Source organism: Ictalurus punctatus, chromosome 6 (assembly GCF_001660625.3).
Source record: "Ictalurus punctatus breed USDA103 chromosome 6, Coco_2.0, whole genome shotgun sequence".
NCBI lineage: Eukaryota > Metazoa > Chordata > Actinopteri > Siluriformes > Ictaluridae > Ictalurus > Ictalurus punctatus.
Window position 1 is genome coordinate 11,132,664 of NC_030421.2, and position 25,749 is coordinate 11,158,412.

Consider the following 25,749-nt stretch of genomic DNA (forward strand, 5'->3'; position numbering starts at 1 on the left):
GACCACACAACATAAAAGAGAAGTGACGGACATGCAGTCAAGTCTTAGATCAGGGTACAAAGAAGCAGAACCGAGTCCAAACAATGCACTACAGACGCACTGCAATGGTGAAACAAGTGCAAAATGAAAGCACGATAGATGAATGATTGAGTATGTTAAAAGTTGAGATGAGAGCCACAACAAAGTGAATCATCACGAATGGAGCACGATCATACCAGCAGAAACCCAGCAGGCGGTAACTAGGTGTGACAAAACGCCTCATGAATAGATGTGATAAACAAGACCTGACATCCCATAAACCACGACTAAACTGGAAATAAAGCAAAAGTACAGCTGGATGCATGAACATTTCAAGATCAATTAACACTTCGAGCTGGTCAGTTTCTCCTTCAGTATCAGAAACTTGTAAATGCACAAACTTGCCATGATGCAACACAAGTTGATCAATACACTCTAACAGCTGCAGCAAAATCCCGCTTCCCTGCCAACCTCTTTCCTTTTATCTTCCCATATCCAATTATGGGCCAATGTGTAGGCTAAGATAATACAGTATATTTAAAGAACCTGCAGAAAACAATGGCTATTAATATGCATGAATGTGAATGCACATATCATAAGAACATAAGAACATGCCCTAATTTAAAATATGCTGCATGTAGGAAGATTCTTTAAAATATATAGCTTACACTGTAAAGGCAAAACTGTGTCATTTTGCTTGATTGAAAATGATTAAATGGTTTTGCCATGCTAGATTTGGAATGATTTCCTGCCTCCAACTTGTGAAGCTCTCTTTCTTTTTCACTGATGGCAGTACTAGTTTGTACCTGAATCATAAAATTGAGGGCTATCAATACTGCATGATTTAGTCAAGGTAAAATCAAAATCATATGATTACAATGAATGACCACAGAAGACTATTATTGGACTATTCCGGTCCACAAATGTGGAGATGTTATTGGAGTATTTTCTTATTTGGTCTCACTATATACAGGTGTATAGGTCTCTATATACGAGTCCATATTAATTCCTTATATCCATATTTGCTTTTTTAGGCCTGCTTTGCACATAAACACAAGACATCATTTAAAAATATTTTTCAAGGTCATTTTCACACTTTTTTTTTTCTTCTTTTTCCAGAGTATGCTTTGATTGGTGAAGCGTGAAAGACAATAATAAAATACTTTGGAAAGTGTGTTAACACAATGTACATTTATAGAAGAGAAATTATATAATCTGGTGTTATACAGATGAGGATGGTTTCCCTTTTGAGTTTCAAGGTTTCTGCTTCATGTCATCTCAGGGAATTTTTCCTTGCCACTGTTATATTTATAAATTTCACACTTAAATTGAATGGATGTTATCTGCTCTCAGTCGAGTAAGGTGACTGGTTGTAAGGTCATTTCCTAGTTCAAGTTTTGTCATGCCATTGAGAGAGTTATTGTTAGCCGAGGAGATGGAAAGCTTTATTGATATATAAAAACAAGCTTACAAATTATCTCACATTTAGTATGTGAGCACTTATACTGAAAACACTGTGGAAAACTCAAGTCTGGTGCTGGTAGTAAAAACCTTCTTATATGAGAATGGCACATCACTGTTTGTAGGTATTCCTGCATGATGACAGACCCTGCATCCAAAAATGTGCTGTACTTCACAGCTTGAGCATTGATACAGAACGAAAATAATAATAAAAAAAACTACAAAAAGATTAACCTAATGTCTGCCATTTTGTAAACCTGTGTGCACAAAAATGACATGTGGAATTGAGCAGCTGATCCACGGTTCAGAAGGAATTCTTCTATGTGAAAGCAAAACTGAGATTATGAGTGCCGATCCCAAACAAGCCCAGAAACAGTATTAAATCAGTAAAAACTCCCTAAATGTTTCTGTGCTCATTGGGTATAAATTTTACCATTCATTTGTATATACTATACTAAAATCCATAAATATTTCCATTATTCTATTGTGTGTGTATATATATATATATATATATATATATATATATATATATATTTATATATTTATATATTTATATATTTATATATATACATATTATCTATATAGTTTAAGCTTTACCTATTTTTTCCTCTGGGAAAATGTGCACCACATACAGTACCCCCTAGGTGATCTCTAAAAGAGTGCTGCACAACACAAGCCAAAAAGGGGGCCATTACAGAGACACTAGGAGCCATAAAAGAGCAAGTTGCATGCAAGCGTGACACTAGGAGCGATGCGGCAGGCGCCTGAAAGGCCTGGGTGTGAGGTGAATAAACTTCACTGAACGGACATGAGGAGCTGAATGACCTCTATTCATCCCCAGAGATCAAACCCACTTCCCCTCTTCCCAGCAAGCTGAAGCTTTCACTACCTCCCCTGTTTTTGCTAACCCTCTTCCCTCCAGGCTCTGACTCTGACACAGCCCTTAAGAGGATCCTCCTTTGATGAATTACTCCACTTAATGGAATAAAGACATGGACTATGATTTGGTTTAAGCTCTCTGACGTCAAGCTTTTCTCAGCTGCAGTAAGTGAACCCGGCAGCCCAGGATAACTGCAAAGGCTGTGTACGGCCCCTCAGGAGGTAACAGGCTCCGAAATAAAAACAATGTGACCCAGTGTTGCCTAAAAACATGACGGCCTATGTCCTGCAGCCAGAGACCTATTTTGTCTAGAGAGATAGATAGAGAGAGAGAGAGAAAAAAAAGAGAGAGAGAGAGACCCTGAAATGGTAACTTTATTTATCTCTACCAAAGAGACTAATGATGCCTTGTGAGCTGGGATAAAAATAACTGAGTCATTTGGACGCGCTGTAATCCATTTTCATTTCGACTAAACTCAAATAGATTATTAAGGACGTCTCTCGCGCTCTTTCTCTTTCTGTCTCTTATCCCTTTTTCTTTTTCCTCTCACACTCCCTCCTTTTGCATTCCACAGTTGAATGGAAGCCAAGGCTAAATTGGATAGGGGTGGTTGTGCTCTTTCTTTGACAAGACAACAACCCTGGATGTAAAACAGCCTCATGCGAATTTACAATTAGCGCGTTGCACTTACAATTAGTGTGACATCGAATGCTATAGTGATAATTAAGTTTGCCAAAATTTACTGTGAAAAAGGAGGCTGCAAAATCCCAGCCAAAGGAATGGAATTAAACCAGAGCCTACAAAAGCATTGTTTTTCCAAAATGCAAAATTATTTGAAAAAGAGAACTACATCACATGTAGGAAAAATAAAACTATTGTTCACTACTAAAATATCAGTCAAAGTCATTTGACTACACTGATCTGATTTACAGTGTCTGCAGTAGATCGTAATACCGCTTTTCCCTCTTTACTGCTTTATAAGAGTTTTCAGTCAGCAGAGAAATAAATACTTTCAGGTGAGACTGGCTTGTTTATAATGCTGTAAACAGCCTGTGTTTGAGGGTGATCCCAGGGCAAAAAAATAACACTTTTCTGATTGCTTGCATATGGTTCAGTCTGTTCAGTTTACTGTGTGCCAGGTCACAAAAAAAAGAAAAAAAAAGAAACAACAGTATACACTCACCTTAAAGTCACAGATGCAGGTTATTATGTCCCCGATTCTGAGACACTCGCCATCAAACTTGCAAGTGTTGGTGTCACAAAGGAAGAGATCTGTGTCTCGGTCATCATCACCTGCAGAACACACACACACACACACACACACACACACACACACACACACACACACACACACACACACACACCTCAATAACAAGACATTATGGTGGATCATGGATAATTAATGATTATTTAAGTATTGTCTGTCTAATAGTCAGAAAAAAATCTATATCATGGTATAGTTAAAATCATCAGGGTGTATATCACAGTATATTGTTAGCCCTTTCATTTCAAAACCATTGACTTATTGGTTCCCTGTTGAGCAATTAACAATACCAAACAGACCATCACATTTATATTGTCCTTTAACTCAAATGCCTTATGCAAAAAAAAAGAGGAACTAAATTACATTTATAGTTTAGCAAACTACTCCACCCATTATACACTGCTTCATCATTTTATTCTTAGAAATGAAAATAAACCATATTTACTGTTTGTGCTAGGCGCTAACACGACCACACACGCTCCACACAATCTGCTCAGGGAAAGGCCAGCACGCAAGCTCATCATAGCGGCAAGCCTACTGCGCTTTTCCCCCATTTTTGGATGAACACGAGTTCATCACATGTTTGCTAATCGCAATGTTTATAATAATATATTAATATTTATACATATCCAGCTGTTTTTTGTGGATGTAAATATCAGTATGTTCTAATAACTCACGCTGAGCACAGTTAAAAGTGATTATTAAGCTATTGATTCTGTGCAGCCATACAGAATAAACTACACATTCATTGGTGTTTCCCATAAATACAGATACACACTGAAGATATTCTTGTCTCTATAACACTTCGTGACATGAGTTTGATTATAGATAGACCAGGTGTGCTTTGGAGGTGAGACTAGATTGAGAAGAGGCTGAAAAGTGCAGACTGATTGAAGAAGCATGTTCTTGTTAATGCTGTACTGCATGAATTATTACATTTACATAAAAATATTTTTATTGAGTTATTTAATGGGGGGTTGGTGAATTGTTGCTGTATGGCAACAGTGTGCAATCGCGGAAAGTATCATATAGTACAAATCATATGAGATTACATTCCAATTACTTTATTTTGCAGACTATAAATTGTAGAGGTTTTTTTGCCACCTAGTAAGCATGTAAAAGTGATATCTTCTATAAAGGAATTAAAGTTGTAAAAAGTATGTGGATGGATTTATTCATTTACATTTACATTTATTCATTTAGCAGACGCTTTTATCCAAAGCGACTTACAAATCGAGAAAAAACAAGTAAAGTATTTTCAAAGTATTTTTTTATTCACTTAAAATATGTACAAAAATTAGATCCAGACATGTTTTGGGTGAAGTATCTTTTTCATTCTTTCTCTTGAATTCTTAATTTTTTCTCTTGAAGCATAAAATTTAGATTGCAAGTCTGAAATTGCAAATTTTTCTTACTTTGAAAGGATAAATATAGTATTAAAGAAGTCTAGTCTCTGTTTTTTTTTTTTTTTTTTTTTTTTTTGCTATGTAGGCCTGTTTCAATAATTTATTAAACCTACCACAGTTCCATTATTGCATATTGTTGCCATATGGAAACATTTACATTTTACCATTTAAAAGAATACTCAAAATATATAAACTTGTTTAAATGACAAAAAAAAATGTTAACTCAGATAGTGTCTAATTTTTTTCCTTTAAGTAGCCTAATATTTTGCCTAAATATTGAAAAATTTATCACGTTTTCAGAGCCCTCTGATGACGACCTGCACCATGCCATGTGATTGCAGAAAAGTAAGTGCTAACATCACTTCCTGGTCATGTGACATGACATTTTTTTATGTCAAAGGTAAAGCCATTTTTTTTCTAGTTACATAGGAAAACAGTAGCTCTGTATTACTGCCTATCAAATAAAAATTGGCATATTGCCATATGACAACACCATGCAGTGAAGACTTAAAGTCTTTAGCTCTGGAGCACAGGATCTCAACCCTAGTCCTGAAATACTGCACTTTATAGTATTTTTACTGCTCTATCACACTCACTTCAACTCAGGAAGGTCTGTTAATCAGCTCATTAGTTGAATTAGATTTGTTAGATCAGGGAAAACACTATAATATGCAGGACAGGGTGGGGTACTCTGGGATCAGGGTTAAGAGCCTGTGCACTTCATTGTGTGAAATACATTGTTTTCTCACAACTAAACTGTTCCATAGTGGTATAGTGGTACAGATGAAATAAAAAAAATTACAAAGATTATCTGGGATTAAGCATCATTCTGCCACTGCTATCTGTCCATCAATTAAATTCAGTTCAGTTTATTTGTATAACGTCTTTAACAATGTACATTGTCACAAAGCAGCTCTACAGAAATCTGGATATACATTTTAAATGTATAAATTTATCTTTAATTATTTTATCATTAATAATAATGCAAAACAAAAAACTGTGCAACATGATTTCAAACCAAATTCGTGACAAAACTCTGACCTCAAAAAACACAGCCAGTGCTTCAGAATATGCTGTCTATCCATGACTAAGCTTTGTTGTAGATACATTCCTTTTACAAAGCGAGACAAGCCTCGCGTTGGGCATTTTAGTGGCACATGGGTACAATATGATGTACTTCTTGGAGCAGTGGCCTCAATTCCCTCTTCAGCTCAATACATATGCTGAGTGTTTGGGATTCACATTTTGCTGAGGTGCCTGACAGAATCATCACAATTTGAAGACCACGCAGCGTTTTTGAGCCCAGCGCGAGTTTTGTAACACTGTTGATGAATCGGTTGCAAGTCCAAATGAAACAGGACAATGTGCAGTTGACTGTAACACAACCTGTGAAATAACCAGTTCATTTACCTCATACAAAAACAGAGATGTGCTGTGAGCCACACAGCCCGTTTATGTGTGATGTTTATGTGAGACATTGCACTGTGTGTAATCATTCATGATAGGCCTCGTATTCCTCTCATATATTCAAATTCAAACTTATATACATCACCATAACTGGTTCGTGCTGCAACAAGGAATTGTTTTTCCTCCTTGGGATATTTGATGTCAAAGCACATTAGCTTATGGCAAGGATTATATATTTTTTACTCGTCGTTCCCCAGGCTCGTCTCACAGCTTCGCCTGAACTGGAATACTATACAGCTCGACACAAGATGAGCTCCGGTGGAGCTGATAGTACTTAAGACTCCTGCTTAGAGGGCTGATCCTAAAGTGGCCTTACGTAACCTGCATGCCTCATTTACATGCCAATTAAAGCAATTACCCACAGACCTCGCAAACTGCTGGGGGGAAAATCAAGATGAGCCTCAGAGAGCAAGGAAGGGCAGAGCTGTAGTTGGATTGCACAAATGAGGCATAGTGTGGCCAATGGGTGCAGGGCAAGGGATGACAGAATACAAAGTTCTCTTCAATTTTAGCATCTGCCTATCGATAACATTTTAATTGATCAAATATAATCATAAATCAGCCTTAAAGTCTAATATTTTTGAAAATGTATCAAAATAAATTGTTAGTGTTTAGTTTAGATGTGTTGGTTAAATAGTAATAATATTATTTATTAATCCACAGTACATCTATGTTAAACCAACACTTAATCATGTACTCATTAAATTGGAGACTTGCTTTGACTTGACTCTGCGCAGGGGTGCCGCTAGGGTTTCTGGGCCCCCTAACTAATTTGTACTCTGGGTCCCAAGCCCCCACATCCCAATTATCTTTTCTTATTGCCACGTGTAAAAACAGTCAATATCAATAAGCATATCAATTATTGCATATTCAATAAGAGACTATAAAGAACTAAATTTGACCAGTTTATTAAATTAACTGAAATTATGCATTTATAACTATATACAAATAACTATATATACAGTACAAGTAATTAACACCATTGTACTCTCTCTCTAATATACAGACACAATAGAAACTCTGTCTGGGTGTTTTTATAAGCTGTCGACTTGTAATTTCTTATTCCCCAATGAACTTTACTATTTAGAGGTTCAAGCCCTAAGGGCTGAAACCCTATTAAAAAATCGGCTACTATGTGGAGCTATCATGATTTTTGTCTGTGTTAATGGCTTTATATAACAGTGTTTTGAACAAACACAAATAATATATATCAAATGATAAGTCTTCTTATTCTAAACATAATTGCCTCAAGAACCATTGGTGCCTGTCAAATCATTCGGTAAACATTTCACATAATGTTAAAAACCTACTTTTGCGAACTAGTCATAGGTTTTTCACTGAAGTGAAATAAAACTATAGTAGGATAATTCTTTGGACTATTTAGATCAATAATTACCCAAAAAAAGTTTAAGTTTTGATTTACCCTCGTAAGGGCACATCAAAAAGTTTGAAGTGGACGTGGTCACTTTTACTTAAATGGCTATAACTATTGAACAGAATTAGCTATTTTCACCAAGCTAGGGATACTTAGGTATGGGTTCAATTTGAGGACAATTCTAAAGAGAATGCTGACTGTGACCAGTTGGTGGCGCTGTAACAGATCAAAATATGCAATTGAGAGTAAATGTAGAACCATTGGTCCAACAGACGATAAATAAATCTTGCAAGAATTGTCCTGGTCCAATCAGCATATACGAGGACAATTGTGAATCTTGAAAAACATGGCTGCCATAGGTCGAGCAATGTTCAGCAGCTATTAGACAAGCTTAATGAAGGTTGATATTTCTTAAAATGATCTTGGTTTTTCTTTATTTAGGTGCTTATAGGATTGTACAATATTAAGTAATAACTTTTAACGTCTTTAAAGGCCCTAAACGGCTTGAATAATTGCTGCTTGCAGCTATATTTATTATTATTATTATTATTATTATTATTATTATTATTATTATTATTATTATTGTTGTTGTTGTTCATTAAGTGAATAATAGGTTTCACACAGCTCCAGAAAGGAATTAACTAAAACAGTGACAGGATCATTGAATCAGTGAGTTGAACTTGAGAATCAAATCGGTTCTATTTGTGAATGAATCATTCAGACTGGTTTTACCAACGGGATTCTCCAATTCATTGAAATGAACCGACTCAAACAAACAATACACTCACGAATTGGACATCATTACAACACTTCTCTCATAAACTCACTAGGGACAAATGTGTAAATTTGCTGTCCCCACAAAATAACTCAACACACAGACATTAATGTCTAAACTGCTGGCAACAAAAGTGAGTACACCCTAAGTGAAAATGTCCAAATTGGGCCCAATTAGCCATTTTCCCTCCCCGATGTCATGTGACTTGTTAATGTTACAAGGTCTCAGGTGTGAATGGGGAGCAGGTGTGTTAAATTTGGTGTCATCGCTCTCACACTCCCTCATACTGGTCACTGGAAGTTCAACATGGCACCTCATGGCAAAGAACTCTCTGAGGATCTGAAAAAATGAATTGTTGCTCTACATAAAGATGGCCTAGGCTATAAGAAGATTGCCAAGACCCTCACACTGAGCTGCAGCACAGTGGCCAAGACCATACAGCGGTTTAACAGGATAGGTTCCACTCAGAACAGGCCTCGCCATGGTCGACCAAAGAAGTTGAGTGCACATGCTCAGCGTCATATCCAGAGGTTGTCTTTGGGAAATAGACATATGAGTGCTGCCAGCATTGCTGCAGAGGTTGAAGGAGTGGGGAAGTCAGCCTGTCAGTGCTCAGACCATACGCCGCATACTGCATCAAATTGGTCTGCATGGCTGTCATCCCAGAAGGAAGCCTCTTCTAAAGATGATGCACAAGAAAGCCCGTGAACAGTTTGCTGAAGACAAGCAGACTAAGGACATGGATTACTGGAACCATGTCCTGTGGTCTGATGATACCAAGATAAACTTATTTGGTTCAGATGGTGTCAAGCGTGTGTGGCGGCAACCAGGTGAGAAGTACAAAGACAAGTATGCAAGTGTGTCTTGCCTACAGTCAAGCATGGTGGTGGGAGTGTCATGGTCTGGGACTGTAAGAGTGAAGCTCAGTGCTCCATTACTATTGCTCCATTGTGTGGAAAAACATACATTCTTGGAAATATTGTGTTCCAACTTCCAAGGATAAACATCAGGGTGAGTAACTGATAGAATTTCTATTTTATGTTAATTATAACAGGTTCATATGGGCTAGCTGCAGAATGATAGCACAAAACAGGGAACACAAATCATAATTTTTTTTTTAAAAAAGTGGGTGACTAGCTGTCTTCCCCATCTTGCTCGCTCCTCTTTTTCATGTTTTTATTTCCTCTTTTGGTATCCTGATTTTGTCTGCGCCATCTCTTGCCATCTACCTAGGGCATGTAACGACTCACAACTTTGAAGTGTCGCGTTTCTGAATAATCAGCAAACGTCTTAAGGGGACACACACACATGCATTTGGCAGTCTGAGGGCATTCATTATAGCATTCTACTTAATAGATTATTGTGCAAAAGAATCCATTTAAATACTGAAATCATACAAGAAAATATGGGGTTCTGCTGGCCCCCCTGAATCGTCCTAATGCGTCACCCCACCCCCATTATGGTGCCCCTGACTCTGTATGACCTAACTACTAAGAAACTGGTTCACTTTTTCAAAATTAGGTAATGAATATATGGCTCATGAATAAGATGTTAACATTTAAGAGTAGAATACAAATTTGGCAACAGTATTAGGTTGTATAGTGATAATAAGTAATTATGGTGCATCATGAATAATTAATGTTTATTTAACTATTGTCATTATATACAACTATTGTATTATAGTTATGCTGCGTTCATGGTGCCTTGTAAGCGGTAAATTGTAAGTCATAATGACGTAATTTCCCACCTTCGCACATTCAATGTGTGAGGTAGAAAAAATAAACATGGAAAAGCGTGTCTTTTGTTTGCTCATAAAAAGCTACTTTAAGTGCACTTTCACAGTTACAGGCCTGAGTGGTGCTGTCCAACTGTAGTGACCTTCAAACAAGTTAGCCGGCTAATGTTAGTCATAACTCTAATGTTGATGATTACTTTCTCAAAACAGGGATTATTATGATCAATTTTATACATTTAACCAAGCATTGTGTCTGTATATAAATTGATTTAAAGCCAATACTACTATAAACACATTTAGAGAAGAGGGATGTTACACTATTCACAGTGTGAGCGTCCATGTTGATTTGATGTCACTCAGTAAACAGGGAAGGAACATGTAGTTGAGAAGACTAAATTTGACAATGTTAAAATGTCAAGTGGATGGGTATTTTCTGTGGCTTTTACTGGTTGTAAGAGGGGAATTAAGTTGAAGTTGCAACTTCACCTCGATTGCAGCATTATCTTATGCATTATATTATGCATCAGGTTGTATATCACAGCATAATATTATCCCTTTCATTTCAAAACCATTGACTGATAGGTTCCCTGCTGAACACTTAACAAACCCATACAGACCGTCACATTTATATTGTCCTTTAAATCAAATGTCTTGTTGACTATGTATAAAAAAACGTAAAAATACAAACTAAATGAAATGTAAGGTTGCTGTTTAGAAAACCACTCCATTAATAAGTGTACACTGCTTCATCATTTGTGCTTATAAAAAAAAATAACAGCAGGTTTTATTCTTATAATTAACAATAAATATCACATTTTCTATTGTTTGTGGTAGGCGGCAACACCTCCACACTATTCAGCCACTGATTCTAACTCTAAAAAACACTCAGAAAGCTACAGCTACAGGATAACTGCAGTAACCAATAAAAAACAATGTGTAGTTATCCACGGAGCCATGTGTGATTATGTGTATCGTGATGTTTAGATGATGACGATGATGATGATGATGACTATGAGGATGATGGGAACTGTTGCACTGACGTACCACAATATTTAATGTAACAAAAATGAATAAAATAATTTTTATTATTAATAAGATAATATAATAATGATGTTGTTATTTAATTAATAAGACTTGTTATCTTTGGCAAATTGCTGTGGCATAAAACCTTTCAGGATATGCTGTTATAGGATAATAATTAACTTCAGGATGGTAACAATAACCCTGCTGCTCTTTGGGCCTCATCACACCACCCTCCATCCATTTTCTACCACTTACTCCTTTACAGGGGTACACCCTGGACAGGGTGCCAATCCATCGGAGAGCACACTCACACACACATTTATATACTATGGACACTTTGGACATGCCAATCAGCCTACCATGCATGTCTTTGGACTGGGGGAGGTAACCGGAGTACCCAGAGGAAACCCCCACAGCACATGCAAACTCCACACACACACGGCCCCAGCGGGACTCAAACCCCAGACCCTGGAGGTGTGAGGCGAACGTGCTAACCACTAAGCCACCGCGCGATTGAGGATTACTTTCGTCAATCACAAGCCATCAAGAACCTAATACAGGGTCTCTGAACATGAGCTTTACAAATGGAAACTAAATGACAAAATTTTTTAAAGTAACGAAGTTGCAAACATTGTATATATGATGTGCAAAACATCTAGGTGATAATCCTGATGCTGGCATGTATGCTGTACCATCAGTGCTTTTAATAACAGCTGTAATTCCTGCCTTCAGATCATCAGCGTCTGTCACCTGAGTGTTTGTAAACATGATCTTTGAAGAAAACAGAGCGTGTGATGCCGGGCGATCTAGACACGCTGGAACAATTTGTCTATCCACAATTGGATGAACTGCAACCACGTATCATCCGTGAGTCTCTGAATCAGACATTCCCAACCAGGTGGTTTGGATGTGGAGATGGCATTTTTTGACCACCTAGATCACCTGACATCATGACATCAGCATCAGGATTATCGCCTGGATCTTTTGCGTATAACTAACAGTGCTTCTACTGAATGTTTGTAACTTCATCACTTTCAGAAATAAAAAAAAACATTTGGGTTTTGTGTGTATAATTCCTTGATTGGCAATTCTATGTCCATGCATCTATCCATCCATTTTCCATGTCGCTTATATTACACAAGGTCGCAGTGAGACTGGAGCCTATTCCAGGGAATTCGGGGCACAAAGCGGGGGACACCCTGGACAAGGTGCCAACCAATTGCAGGGCCCAATCACATACACACACATACACACACACCCATTCAAACACTACAGACAATTTAGAGATGCCAATCATCCTACAACACATGTCTTTTGGACTGGGGGAGGAAACCAGAGTACCTGGAGGAAACCCCCCAAAGCACAGGGGGAACATACAAACTCCATGCAGCAAATCTGTTTTCGTAATTATTTAATTTAGTATCAACTCTGTCAAGATCATTTTCAGCCACTGTATATTTGTATATTCAAGCTGCAAGTTTCACTGCATCATGAATTTGATAAATGCATGATTTGGCTGCATGAAGTTTAGCCAGTTTTTTTACAGATCATTTTGACTGTTTGAATGACTGATTTACTATAAAATAAGTAAGTTGCCAGCCAATTAATAGTATCAATTTCAGGAAAAAAAAGAGAATCAAGAGAAGTACAATCCTTGTAAACACAATGTATATTATTATAGATCTCTCTAGCTAAATTCTTTGTTTCAAAATCTTGTCTTGTAACTGAGATAGTCGTTTTGTTAATGACGTTTATTAACTATTCAAGTCATGTTCTCTTCTCAAAATGACAATTTTTCCCCCATTTGCTTAACATTACTTAAAGCAACTCTATAATAGGGGTTATATTGTGATACTGATACTGCTATGACATGCAAATGTTTGTTATTGGACAAAACACTCGTAAAACATTCCATAGGGACATTTGTGCTTGGGTGCTGTGCACAAATGTACATATTATAAACATTTTATAAGTTTTTGCTTAAGTGACATATCTCATTTTCAGGGCACGAGCATTAAGACACTTTAGTTAAGACTTAATTAAGATTTCCAGCCAACTATCTGATTTTACTAAGAATTGCTTATTAAGAAATTTAATATATTTCCCAGTGCCAATCTTTCAGCTATCTCAATACATCGGGATTGCAGTAGAATTAATTTCTTACAGTGATTTTTTTAAATACTGTGTCAATTGTGATCCTTTATGCACGGTATTTATTGCATTTTAGACACTGACTGAGAGACATAATATTTCTGGACCACATTCTAATCACACTTTCTACCTAAGTAACACTCATGCAAAGGACGTATTTGGTATCTTGGACCTAAATAATTTATTTTTCCACGTTGTGAAATGCTGTTACTGATGAACAAAGCAATACAACTGCAAATTGTACAGTTACAACAACTCTGATGATGATCAAAACTATTTATTTTAACTGTTGTAATTCAAATATACACATGTAGACTGATTTGTTAGATATATTTTGTTATACATTGGGGTCCAAAAGTCTGAAATCACTAAAGAAAATGCATCTATTTTGCACGCTTTATAAACTTAAAACAATTTTTTTTTTATTACAAATGATAATAACAGCAATGACATGAGTGAATAGCAAAATTGTATAGAATAGCTACATGAATTTAAGAGTTTTAGTAAAGAGGGGTATGTCCCATTTTTACATTAATGACTGTGTGCACTCGAGCTGGCATGGACTCCACAAGTTTGTGCAAAAGCTTATGATCCAGTTTAGATTGAATCTATCAGTGTTGTCTAAACACCTGCTTCAATAGAAAAGATTAGACATGAGGAAAATATGACCTTTTGTACAAAGCAGTTAATATGATAACAAACATGCTTACATTTAAATAGTGCATAATCTTATATAGTCATATTGAACATTTACTTTTTGTTTTAAATATTTAAAAATTCTAAAACCTTCTGCTCATTTCCAATTTTGAATGGAAAAAATAAACAAATAAACAAATCCCAGATTTTCAGTGTGGTCTCAGATTTTTGTACAATGTATCATGTACTATAAAATCAATTATTGGGTTGCTCAGAGCCTTCCTTTATACACAATGCTTTTAGAATGTTTACATGTAAATAAAAAGTTATGATGAAACATTATATATAATAATTCATATATAGTATAATATATGATATATACTTCCAATCAAAAGTCTGGACACTACTAATCATAGAAAGGTGTTCTGTGTGTCAGGTAATGGAGACGAAGCCGGATGCAGGAGAAGAAAAGATTTAATACAAATCAAAACAAATAGAAATATAGAACTAGTGGCAACAACACACATAAAACAATGACCATAATGCAGAAACAGGAAACAACGGCAAAACAAGACAAACAAAAGACAATGTGTGCCGAGCAAAATGTGACATACATGTGATCATGAACCCCAAACGTGAATCAGGTGCAGATAGTCACGTGACATGATCAGGTGAGGTGCAGTGGCTGAGAATCGTAGTCTAGTCCTTTTCCGGTATTTACATAACAGAACCCCTATTTAACGCACGGCTCCCAAAATGTGTATAGGAGGGGGTACTGGACACCTAGACCAGATGTCCCTAACATTAACAAGTTCAATCGAGTATCATCCCTCACGGGGCCAGAAAAAGAACCCTTGGCATGTTCTCTGGGGTACAGATGTGGGGCGGCCTCTTCCGTACCACAGAGATGACGCAATATCCCCGGCCTGGCTTGGGCGTGGAGCAATGGCTACCGCGCAGCTAGCGGGGGGAACAAAGCTCTAGGAGGAGTCTGGGGGTGGGGACAGGAGTTCCGCGTTAACCATGGAGCAAGATGGGGGAGCAACGCTCTCTGCGAAGCATGGGGGGGATTTCCTCCACAGAGTAGAAAGGCGGAGCGATGGCCGAAGAGAAGCCTGGTGTAGTGATGTCCAAGGCAGAGCATGGGAATGACATGAGGCGTGAAGCCTGCAGCGGAGCAGGGAGGTGGAATGATGTCCTCAGCTGAGCAGGAAGGCGGAGCAACGTCCTCACCGAAGTAGGAAATTAGAGCAGTGGCCGAAGAGAAGCCTGGCACAGTGACATCCGAGGCAGAGCGACATGCGGCATGAAGTCCTCATCTGAGCGGCATCCTCGGCTGAGCAGGGAAGCTGAGTGTAGACCATTTACCTGTGAGCGGTGTCCTCAGCTCAGCAGGGAGGACGCCACTCACTGGTAAATGGTCTACACTTATGTAGCACTTTTTTTTAACTTTACACGTTCTACACTGTGTCTCATTCACCCATTCAGACACACACTCACACACATGCAAGGCGCATGTGGGCCGGGAATCGAACTGCCAATGCTACAATTAGTGGACAACCTGCTCTTCCACCTGAGCCACAGCCCCCACATAGGCAGGCTGAGCGAGAGCCGTGGTAGGGGAGGGAAAGTGGGGAAAGATCTTATGCATGGCTTTTCAGCCATGCTTCTGTGGCCCTGATCAAAGATTCCCTCCCCTCTGGTTCCAACCTCAGGGACTCCAAGATTTTCTCTTGGGTGGAGAAAAAAATCTGCTCTATCCATTTTGACTGTCTTTCGTTCTGTCAGGTAATAGAGACGAAGGCGGCTGCAAGTGCAGATAAGCTATAACGCGAATCAAAACAAAACACAAAACATGAAATATAGAACTAGTGTTAACAACACAAAGGCAAGGCAACAAACACAAAACAATGACCATAATGCAACAACAGGAAACAACAGCAAAATAAGATAAACAAAAGACAGTGTGTGCAGTGCAAAACGTGACTTAAATATAAGTGAACGTTAACCCCAAAAGTGAATCAGGTGCAGATAGTCATGTGCCGTGATCAGGTGATGTGCAGTGGCTGATGGGAATCATAGTCTCTAGTCCTTTTCCTGTATTTACATAACACAGTGACTATTTTCTATTATTTTAAATAATAATGCTAATATTTACATTATAAAATAACACACACTGAATTATACAGAGAGAAAAAGAAAATATACATATATTTTTAATTCTTAACAGTTCCTGATGAAGCGTCACACAGTCTTGGCTTCTTCTCAATTGGTTTCACGTGGAGCTTTACCCAGGAGGCATTTCTTAAACTTATCTTATTTTAAGTAAAAACTAATAATAAAACTACATTTTGATTCAGAAATAATATCTTTACATTGAAATTAAATTCATTATTTGCATCTGTCATAAGTTTTAATCAAGATGTCTTTAATACAATGCATTCTAGGGTGTCTAACTTATAATATTTAAATAAAAAATCTACGCCACTCTCTATACAGCACCAGTCAGTGGACCTCTGTCATTTTTTTTATCTAAAGGTAATGTACGGGATTTCTTTCTAAGACAAATATAACGTATGATTTTAATTTAATGGTGAGTGGTCAGTGTGCGGGAACTGTTGGAACATAACGTCCCAGGTGGCTTCCTCGGGAAACTGGTTGAGTGAACAGTAGCGGTTGAACCACAATGCATCTTACAGATACCAGTAACTAAGTTGGGCAGTACCTGCCGACAGCGGCAGATTAATCAGCTGATAGTTTTTAAAATTGATCTGAATGAAAACATAACATTCAGAGCAAATTTATTCTGAACTTTATTACAAAAATAAAGAGTATTGACTGTACCTTGAAAATGTACTGTACTTTTTAAATTATATATATATATATATATATATATATATATATATATATATATATATATATATATATATATATATATGTGTGTGTGTGTGTGTGTGTGTGTGTGTATATATATATATATATATATATATACACATACATACATACATACATATATATATATATATATATATATATATATATATATATATATATATATAAATAAACTATTAATAAATATTAAATAAAAGATATACATCCCAACTGAATCAAAAAAATTATACTCCAAATAACAAATGAAAATAGGGACATCCAAAATGAATAAAAAAACACTTCAAATAAAACAAAATTTGTCAGTGATAGTTTTTATTTTGCCTTTAGAGGCTGCTCTTGTACTGTAACTATGGACAGCGAACTCTTCTCAGCCGCTCCCGCAATGGACACAACCGGGAAAAACTATTGGTGTGGATTTTTGCAGATAACGTTGGTTCCAGCAATTTGTTATCTGTGCCAATTAATCGACCTCTAGTGAACACAAGGAATCTGTAAAGCTATGAAGCTTATTTCAACAAAGCTACTTAAATCAAATAATTTCTGACCACTGCATAATCCTGATAGTCACATCTTAAAGTTCACCTTTGTCCTAACGTGGGGAAACAGTAATTATAATGTAAAAATTAGGAAAGGTGTCAATAGTTTTGCCTGGAAACACATATGAAGGAACTGCTAAGCATTTCACTTTGTGAGATCTAAAATTCATCCTAGAAATTACTAAAATAATTTACTATAGAAGGAATAATATCAGCTTCAGGCAGAACCTGAATCATGTGGCTGTATTAAAAGATTAAATGTTCAAGTAGCATTAATATTTAGGCTTTTCACTGTTTCTTTATGTTTAATTCAGACAATTGTATATAACTCATTCACAGGATTTATTATTATTATTATTATTATTTTTACATATTTTTCTATGCCAACCAATCAAGATTTGTCTTTTTAGTATTAGTCTTAATCTATTCTATAATTAATGATTGTAACAATGAGATTTCATGTTTACTGGGAAATTATTATTGCATATTATTAAATACAGATGAGTAGACAAACCTAAATCTTTATTCTGTTGCTATAGAGTCTGAACAATAAAAAAAAAGCACATGAAAGTTAAGGAAATTACTCCAACATTAATTTAAATAAATAGATCACCAAGAATATTGACATTAGTATTTTTGTGTAAGGTTGACTGACTAGTTATAGCCTCTACATAGTAATAAAGGAGTATTGACAATATCAAAACAAAAATCTTTGCTGAATTAAGCATCCAGAAACACACAATTACATTAAGAATGATTTAAGAATGCATTTTAAAAGGCTTTAATACTGAGTCACAAAACCACAGACCAGTGAAAAGTGCTTTGATTTTGCTATCTGGAGGGAAAAAATCAGTATATTTTCCTCACAAAGCCTCACTGGTTGTTGTATTGAAAATATGACTCATCATCCTCAGCACATAAGACATCTCTGTAATAAACCCTATTGATGCAAGGAGGGATTTCATTATTCCACAAAAGCTATCGGACAAAGGCTGTGGACTCTCAAAGTCTCACCTCATTACCCAGAAATCACATAAAGACAAGCTGTCCAAGGCAAGAAGATTTACATTGCAGAGACAGCAGGAGAAGCTGAGAGTGTGTCAGTGCAGAATAGATCATGGAAAGCCATCATGGTGTTCATATGGACCAACTGAACTGGCTTTAGTTAATCAGACCCTTAGAATAGGGGCTCAGCAATCCAACCTGAAAAATGTCAACAACTAGCAGAGGATTATTTGGTTAAAATGTGTCTGACACTGAGAAGCCTTCCTTACAGCAATATTACCATAATATTTATTTTCTTTCATTAATTAATTCATGCAACACTATGCATAAATTTAGTTTATTAACAATATGTTTTATCTTCATCTCAATTAATAGTTTTTTATTTAAGCGTATTATTTTGGAAACAGACCCTAAATTCATCCAAATGTTCATGTGCGCTTACATGGTGTATAAATAAAAACTTTTTAAGACAATATGATAAAAATATGACTTCAACATAATCTAATTTGTTCAGTCTAAAGGAACTAGGCTGAGATCATCGGGGTCATGTTGGGAAATCTTCCATCTTTTATATTGTTGCACTTTTAATAGAAATGCTAAATTAATTACTTTAACACACACACGACTGAAGGGTTAAGTGCTTGTCATGTTTACCCAGTACCAGTTACCAGAACATCTTTTCAGTGACATGGACTACCAATTTATACTTATTCAGGTGTTTATGGATCATGCTGTATACTTAATTATATTTGAACTAACTGTGCTCAGTTAGGAACTCACCAGCCGATTTATGATATTATCTAATCAGCCAATCATCTGGCAGCAGTGTAACACATAAAATCATGCGGACAGAGGTCAAGAGCTTCAGTTAATGTTCACATCAAACATCAGAATGAAGAAAAATGTGATCTCAGTGATTTTAACCCCGGCATGGTTGCTTGTGTCAGATGGGCTGGTTTAAGTATTTCAGAAACTGCTGATCTTCTAGGATTTTTGGAAACAAGAGTCTCTAGAGTTTACACAGAATAGTGCGAAAGACAAAAAACATTCTGTGGGTGGAAACACCTCATTGATGATGAGAGAGATCAGAGGGGAGTTGCCAGACTATTTCAAGACAACAGGAAGGCTACGGTAACTCAAATAAGCACGCTTTACAAGCAGAAAATCATCTCAGAATGTATAACATGTTGAACCTTGAGGTGGATGGGCTACACCAGCAGAGGATGACATCACGTTACACTTCTGTCAGTCAAGAACAGTAATCTGAGACAACAGTGAGCACAGACTCACCACAACTGGAAAGTTGAAGATGGAAAAACATCGCATAGTGTACAGGTGTTCCTATTAAAGTGGCTGATGACTGTATAAAATTAGTATAAATTGTAAAGGTGCTTTTAATGTGTTTCATTTCACTAAAACCTGTTGTGGAATAAATCATCACTGCTTACCACTGGGTCTCCATTGAAACTTTTGTGTAATTTCAGTCATACTGGACTCAATGTTCTTAAGCAAACAGCCAACGATATGCTTGTCATTTTATGTCCTCTTGGGCATGTGTCCTTGCAAAAACAGACATACCTCTGTGGGCTAATGCTTAACATCTCGTTCTAATTCACAGTCTAACAACATTCTCCTTAAATAAACTTTGAGTATCGCTCTGAGCCAAACTGACACTGACACACCTCTGACAGAAATGGAAACTCCACTTGGAATTATAATATTTGTCCCAAATGCAAGCCAACTTTGTCCCAAATGCAAGTAGCTTGTTAGCAGTTAGCTTATGTTAGCGTTATTTTGAACTTTATTTGATTTAATGTCAGAAATATATCAGTCCTGCCTGTTGTTGATACATGACAGTGGTAATGTTTTACAACGCGAGGACGTAGTCATGTCACCAGAACTGAGTCAAGACATCAGTTTCCCAACGTGTAGTGAGCCAAGGTCCTTACCAGTGTCCCAACTCGTGTACACGACCTAGGGAGCTAGTGAGCTGATTGAGATGCATGTAGTGAGTTTTTCAGCCTTAGTGAAAACAGACAGAATGCTGTTGGTAGTTTTATCAGACAATCCTAAAATATAGCAAAAACATAATAAATGTTTTGCCTTACAAAAGACTCACTTCATAACCCATCTTCTAAATGGCGGGACTGTGGAAGGTTAGAAACAGGAGTCGTCTCTCCCTAGAGTATGTCAATATTGTTTATTGGATGGGTGTTGCAGTGACTTCTCTTTCTAAGTTCCACCTCACTAGGTTGTACACCTTTCTGTAAGACCCTGACAATAAGACCTGATAAAAAAATGGGTCAAGAGGTAAAAGCAAAGAAATAATTACAGAACCCAAGGATGACTGAAGGTGCAACATGCTTTTCCTATCTGTAACAGACTGGAAAAGCATGCACTGCCAAAGTAGTAAAGGGAGAGAGTATTTTCTCATCATATCATATGTATTTGCAAAGTCTAATTTTATATTTTGATATTTGGCCCAACATTAATTCCACTGGAATGAAAATTCAAAATGTCTCTTTTTGACAATTATAAATATGGTAATCATGTGTCCTATACCTAATAACTGGCAAACTTTCCTTTATAGAAAATGAGGGTCAGCACATGTCCTATAATTTACAACATGCTACAAAAAAAATAAGAAATGAGTCAAGGGTCATGTGATTCAACTCATAATTAAATATAATGTTTTGCTAAACGTTAGATGTAACGTTACTATGATTTGAGGGTCACATGACAGTGGCTTCCTCATGGTTTTGCTAACCGTTTTAATAAGCAGAAATCCGTTATTGTAAAATGCCCTAACAATTGTAAATGAGAGGCTTGTTTTCTAACAGGCTACTTATTCATGACACACTGCCTCGCCCGTCTTCTGTATGTGGGCCACTTGGGCCACTCACGTCACTTTGTAAATAGAGTCCAGTCAGTATTAATTTGTTGCACTACGGCCCATCATGGGGTAATTACAAACACACCTTCTAGGTTCAAAATCCTGCCTAGAGAAGACAAAGGAAATTACCCAAGGTCATTTATCCCCACAGAGCTTCATTAAGTTGAACTTAATTGGATGGGAACATGTCCAATCTGGCAGCACTGACCAGCTCACTGAGGATTGTGGAACAAATAAAAATAATGACACCGTTGTGTAAAAGAATCCAAGAACTGATGGTTATTGGACATTTTAGTGCATTGTAGCTGGACAGCAGAAACATGATTAATAAAGGGTTCAACTGCTTGATATGGAGAACTGAATGGAGCTTCAGATGATTCAACAACCTTAAAACTTTCTATGGTTCTTGGTGGTGTGACACACCTTGATACTGTAACAGTAGCATACATTACTTTTCCAAATGCCACCACTTGTTGCACTACACACATAAATGAATCATGATCTGTTGGAACGATTTTTATTAAGCAAATTAATTAACGTGCAGTTTCAGAATCAGTAACAAAGGATCAAAGAAAAGTGCTGATGAAAACTGTTCGAAAATGCTCCTAAGTGCGAATCTCATGGTTAAACATACTGAGAAAAAACAGACAGTAATCAGACTCAAATAACACATTTTATATGTTGTGCGAGGACAAAACACCACAGCTTATAACTAAAACATTTAGTTTTAGTTAGGCCACAATTGTAAGTGCTTGTTCTACATCCCATTCCAGATTTATTCCCCCTTTGGTGTTATAAAAACCTCCATTCTTCTGGGAAGGCTTTCCACTAGATTTTGGAGCTTGGCTGTTTGTATTCATTCAGCTACAACAGCATTAGTGAGGTCAGGCACTGATGTTGGGTGAGGAGGGTCCAGTTCCAGTTCATCCCAAAGGTGTTCAGTTGGGTTGAGATCAGGGCTCTGTGCAGGACACACAAATTCTTCCACTACAACATTGTCAAACCATGTCTTCATGTAGCTCGCTTTATGCACATGGGCATTGTCATGCTGGAACAGGTTTGGGCCTCTTAGTTGTGAAAGGTAATTGCAATTCCAACTTTGTGTCAACTGTTTGCGGAAGAAACACATATGGGTGTGAATAAAGTCAGGTGTTCAAAAACTTTTGTCCATATAGTGTATCTTTTCAGAGGGTGCAAACATGATGCTCAGTGCTAGGTTGGTGGTTAAGACATCGGACTACAGATTGGAAAGTAATGAGTTCATATCCCAACACTGCCAAGCTGCCACTATTGGGCCCTTGAGCAAGGCCCTTAACCCTCAACTGCTCAAAATAAATATAAATTGCCCTGGATAACGGTGTCTGCCAAATGCTATATATGTAAATGATCATATACTCATTGATTTCCATTAGTCTATATTAAAGCACGTAACAAGCCTACTAACTCACTATATGTCGATAAATTATATTAGATACCATTTTTAGCCTTGTCGATTAGGTTTCCGGGCAACCAAAACATGTTTTGACTGGGCATCACACTACCTAATGAATCATTTGTCCACCCCTGATATGATCAAATGATAGTGAGTCAGAGTCCCCAATAAGAAAGAACATCAAGAAACATAGACATTGTCCTGGAGAGTGACAGTTTAATGTGTTTCCTCAAACAAAGGTTGCTTGTGAGTGGTGCAGCAGACACAAGTTGTTTGGAAGATCACATGTTTGAATTCTGACAATGCCACAGCCATCTGTGATCAGTAGAGCAAAATGGTGCAAAAAATGGCTCTCTGGGTGGGAGGGATGCTATACACTCTCTCTTTCCTGTCCATCACAGGGATACTAGCCAATCATGGACATCTGTAAGCTCATGTATGTGGAAGAGGACAGATAGCATTGTCTTCCATGTGTCCACACATCCCTGTGAAGCAGCATGAGCAGCAGTCTGAAAAGATGTGTTTGCTTAGTGTTTTTCTAGGCACTCAAAGAGCTTTACACATTATGGGGGGGTTGGGGGAGTCTCCTCAAACACCACCAGTGTGTAGCATCCCATAGTCCACCAGAATGCCCACTACACACCAGTTATTGGTGGAGAGAAGAGGAGAATGATGTAGCCAATTAAGGGATGGAGATTAATAGGTGGCCATGATAGATAAGGGCCAATGGGAGAATTTTGCCAGGACACCGGGGTTTCACCCCTACCCTTTTTCGAAATGTGTCCTGGGATTTTTAATGACCACAAAGTCAGGACCTTGGTTTAATGTCTCATCCAAAAGATGGATTCATTCTCCCTGCCCGATAGCTTCTGGGGTGAAAGTGCGATAGCTAGTGGGTGGGAATTGGAAGTAAGGAAGGAAGTAAAGAGGAAGTAAAAAGTAAAAAAGTAGTGGCTATTCTTATGTAGGAATGCAATGGTTTTTTTCTGTGCTTTAGTGGCTATAGAAAACATTTTTAGATTCCTTACATAACCTTTATGAAAGGAAGCATGAATGCCATATAGTTCATTGTGCCTGCAAGTTATATCCACATCTTCTTTTACAGAATATGAAATTTATTATGATGTTCTTCCAGGCTTCCTCCATTATGGTTTCTCAGTTGTGAATGGCCATCATTATGCCACTGTAAAAAAAAAAAAAAGAAAAAAAAAAACCCAGCGGCATGATGAGTTGCCAAAGCGGGACAAAATGAAGACGGTTGGTAGGGTAGTTGTGTGTGTAAATCCTTGCTGTTCAATAACAAGCAATCATTTGTACTGCAACAACAAGTCAACATATTGGAGAACAACGACTCAGAAAATATCCATCAATAACAGTGACATCAATGGAGAGTCGATAGAATGATGCCCCATCATCATGCTAACATTTCCCCCCCCTTTTTTAATGATGAAATAAGGAAAAAAATATAAGGCTTGCACTTTCTTCTTTTGTTTTTTTCCCCTCTGTCTGCTTGTTGGAAGTATTGGACTTGTACAGTGTCAAAGGAGTGGGTTTGGGCAACTGCTGTTTCTACTCATATGCCAAACAGCCAGGTATCGAGGGATGGGGCTGATTGTTCTTTCTGCCCAAGGCCACTGTTTCAGCCCCGTGAATAATTAAAAAAAACAAGCTGGCCAGCATCAAATATTTAACAGGTGATGTTTATACACTGCTGTATAAAGCATTATGGCATTTTCTGGTTGAAAAACAGGAAATGTAGTTTAAAAGCCAGGGTTTTTGTCTCACACAGGAACTTTCACTTTAATATGTGTGTCAAAGCTAAAAAGTGGATTTTGAAACCCAACAAAAGCAGTCTTCATGATTTTAATGTGGTCTATTAATATGCTAAAATATTAGCAATGTAATTATTGCAATTTTACTCTTATATAACAGATCGCTTTTTTGGATGCTTTGGGTTGTAAGTAAAAAAGGAGAAGAAGACATTTGGGGGAAAGAATGAAAACACATTAGACGATTTTCCACTTGAAGGTACATCTGCATCTAACTACATTCTGCTTACAAACCAGTCAAATCTTAAGGGATTACTGCAGCAAACATGCTGGTTTCTGGTACTGTAGTATCAGAAGCTTGCAAACATTACCACCATATGTTCACAATCACTAAATTAGGAATCTGTATTATGGTTACTATTGTCTGTGTTAATGAACTCTGAGCTAATCATGTAACTCTGACTTTTATGGCTAAATCAACCAGGGACGTGCAGAAGCGGGAGCTTTGGGGGCTCGAGCCCCTGCCCTTTTTCAAAAAAATTTTAAAAGTTCCCCTCTTAACATTAATTAATAAACAATTATATTATGTAAAAAGCATTTGATTTTAAATTAACAGAAAAGTGTGCACAAAACACTAGCAAATTAATCACAAGAAAGTCTAAGAATTGTCCTTTTTATTTGTCCGACTCGAGTCTGCAGTCAGATAGTCTCATTGTCATGATGCAATTGTGATGCGTCTTGCTTCAACAGGCAGACAGGTATGCTGAAACCACTAACTCTTCTGCTAACCTTTTAGTAATATTAGCAGCATTTTATATGCTTATTGTCAGTAGTTTTCAAATTGATTGAGAGGGAATGTGTTGGTAAGTACTAGCTACTCAACTTTGTTAAATTTCCAGACATGCAAGTAACCTTGTTATATTATATGTATGTTATATAGTCAGTAAAGGCAGGATGCCAAACAGACAGAGACAGCAGAAAATGAAAGAAAAACTGAAGGAGGCAGCAAAAGAGACAACTTCCTTATCAAC

At 37.1% G+C, this 25,749-nt stretch overlaps 1 protein-coding gene across 2 annotated transcripts in view; it reads right to left on the reverse strand.

Annotated features, from left to right (window-relative positions):
• The window catches only part of tmeff2a (transmembrane protein with EGF-like and two follistatin-like domains 2a), a 117,266-nt gene that overhangs the window by 86,039 nt on the left and 5,478 nt on the right, over window positions 1-25,749 (reverse strand). For both annotated transcript variants that reach the window (XM_017470611.3, XM_017470610.3), the window contains exon 2: window positions 3,543-3,652. In XM_017470611.3, the coding sequence (XP_017326100.1) occupies window positions 3,543-3,652 (110 nt within the window). The remainder of the gene's footprint in view (window positions 1-3,542; window positions 3,653-25,749) is intronic.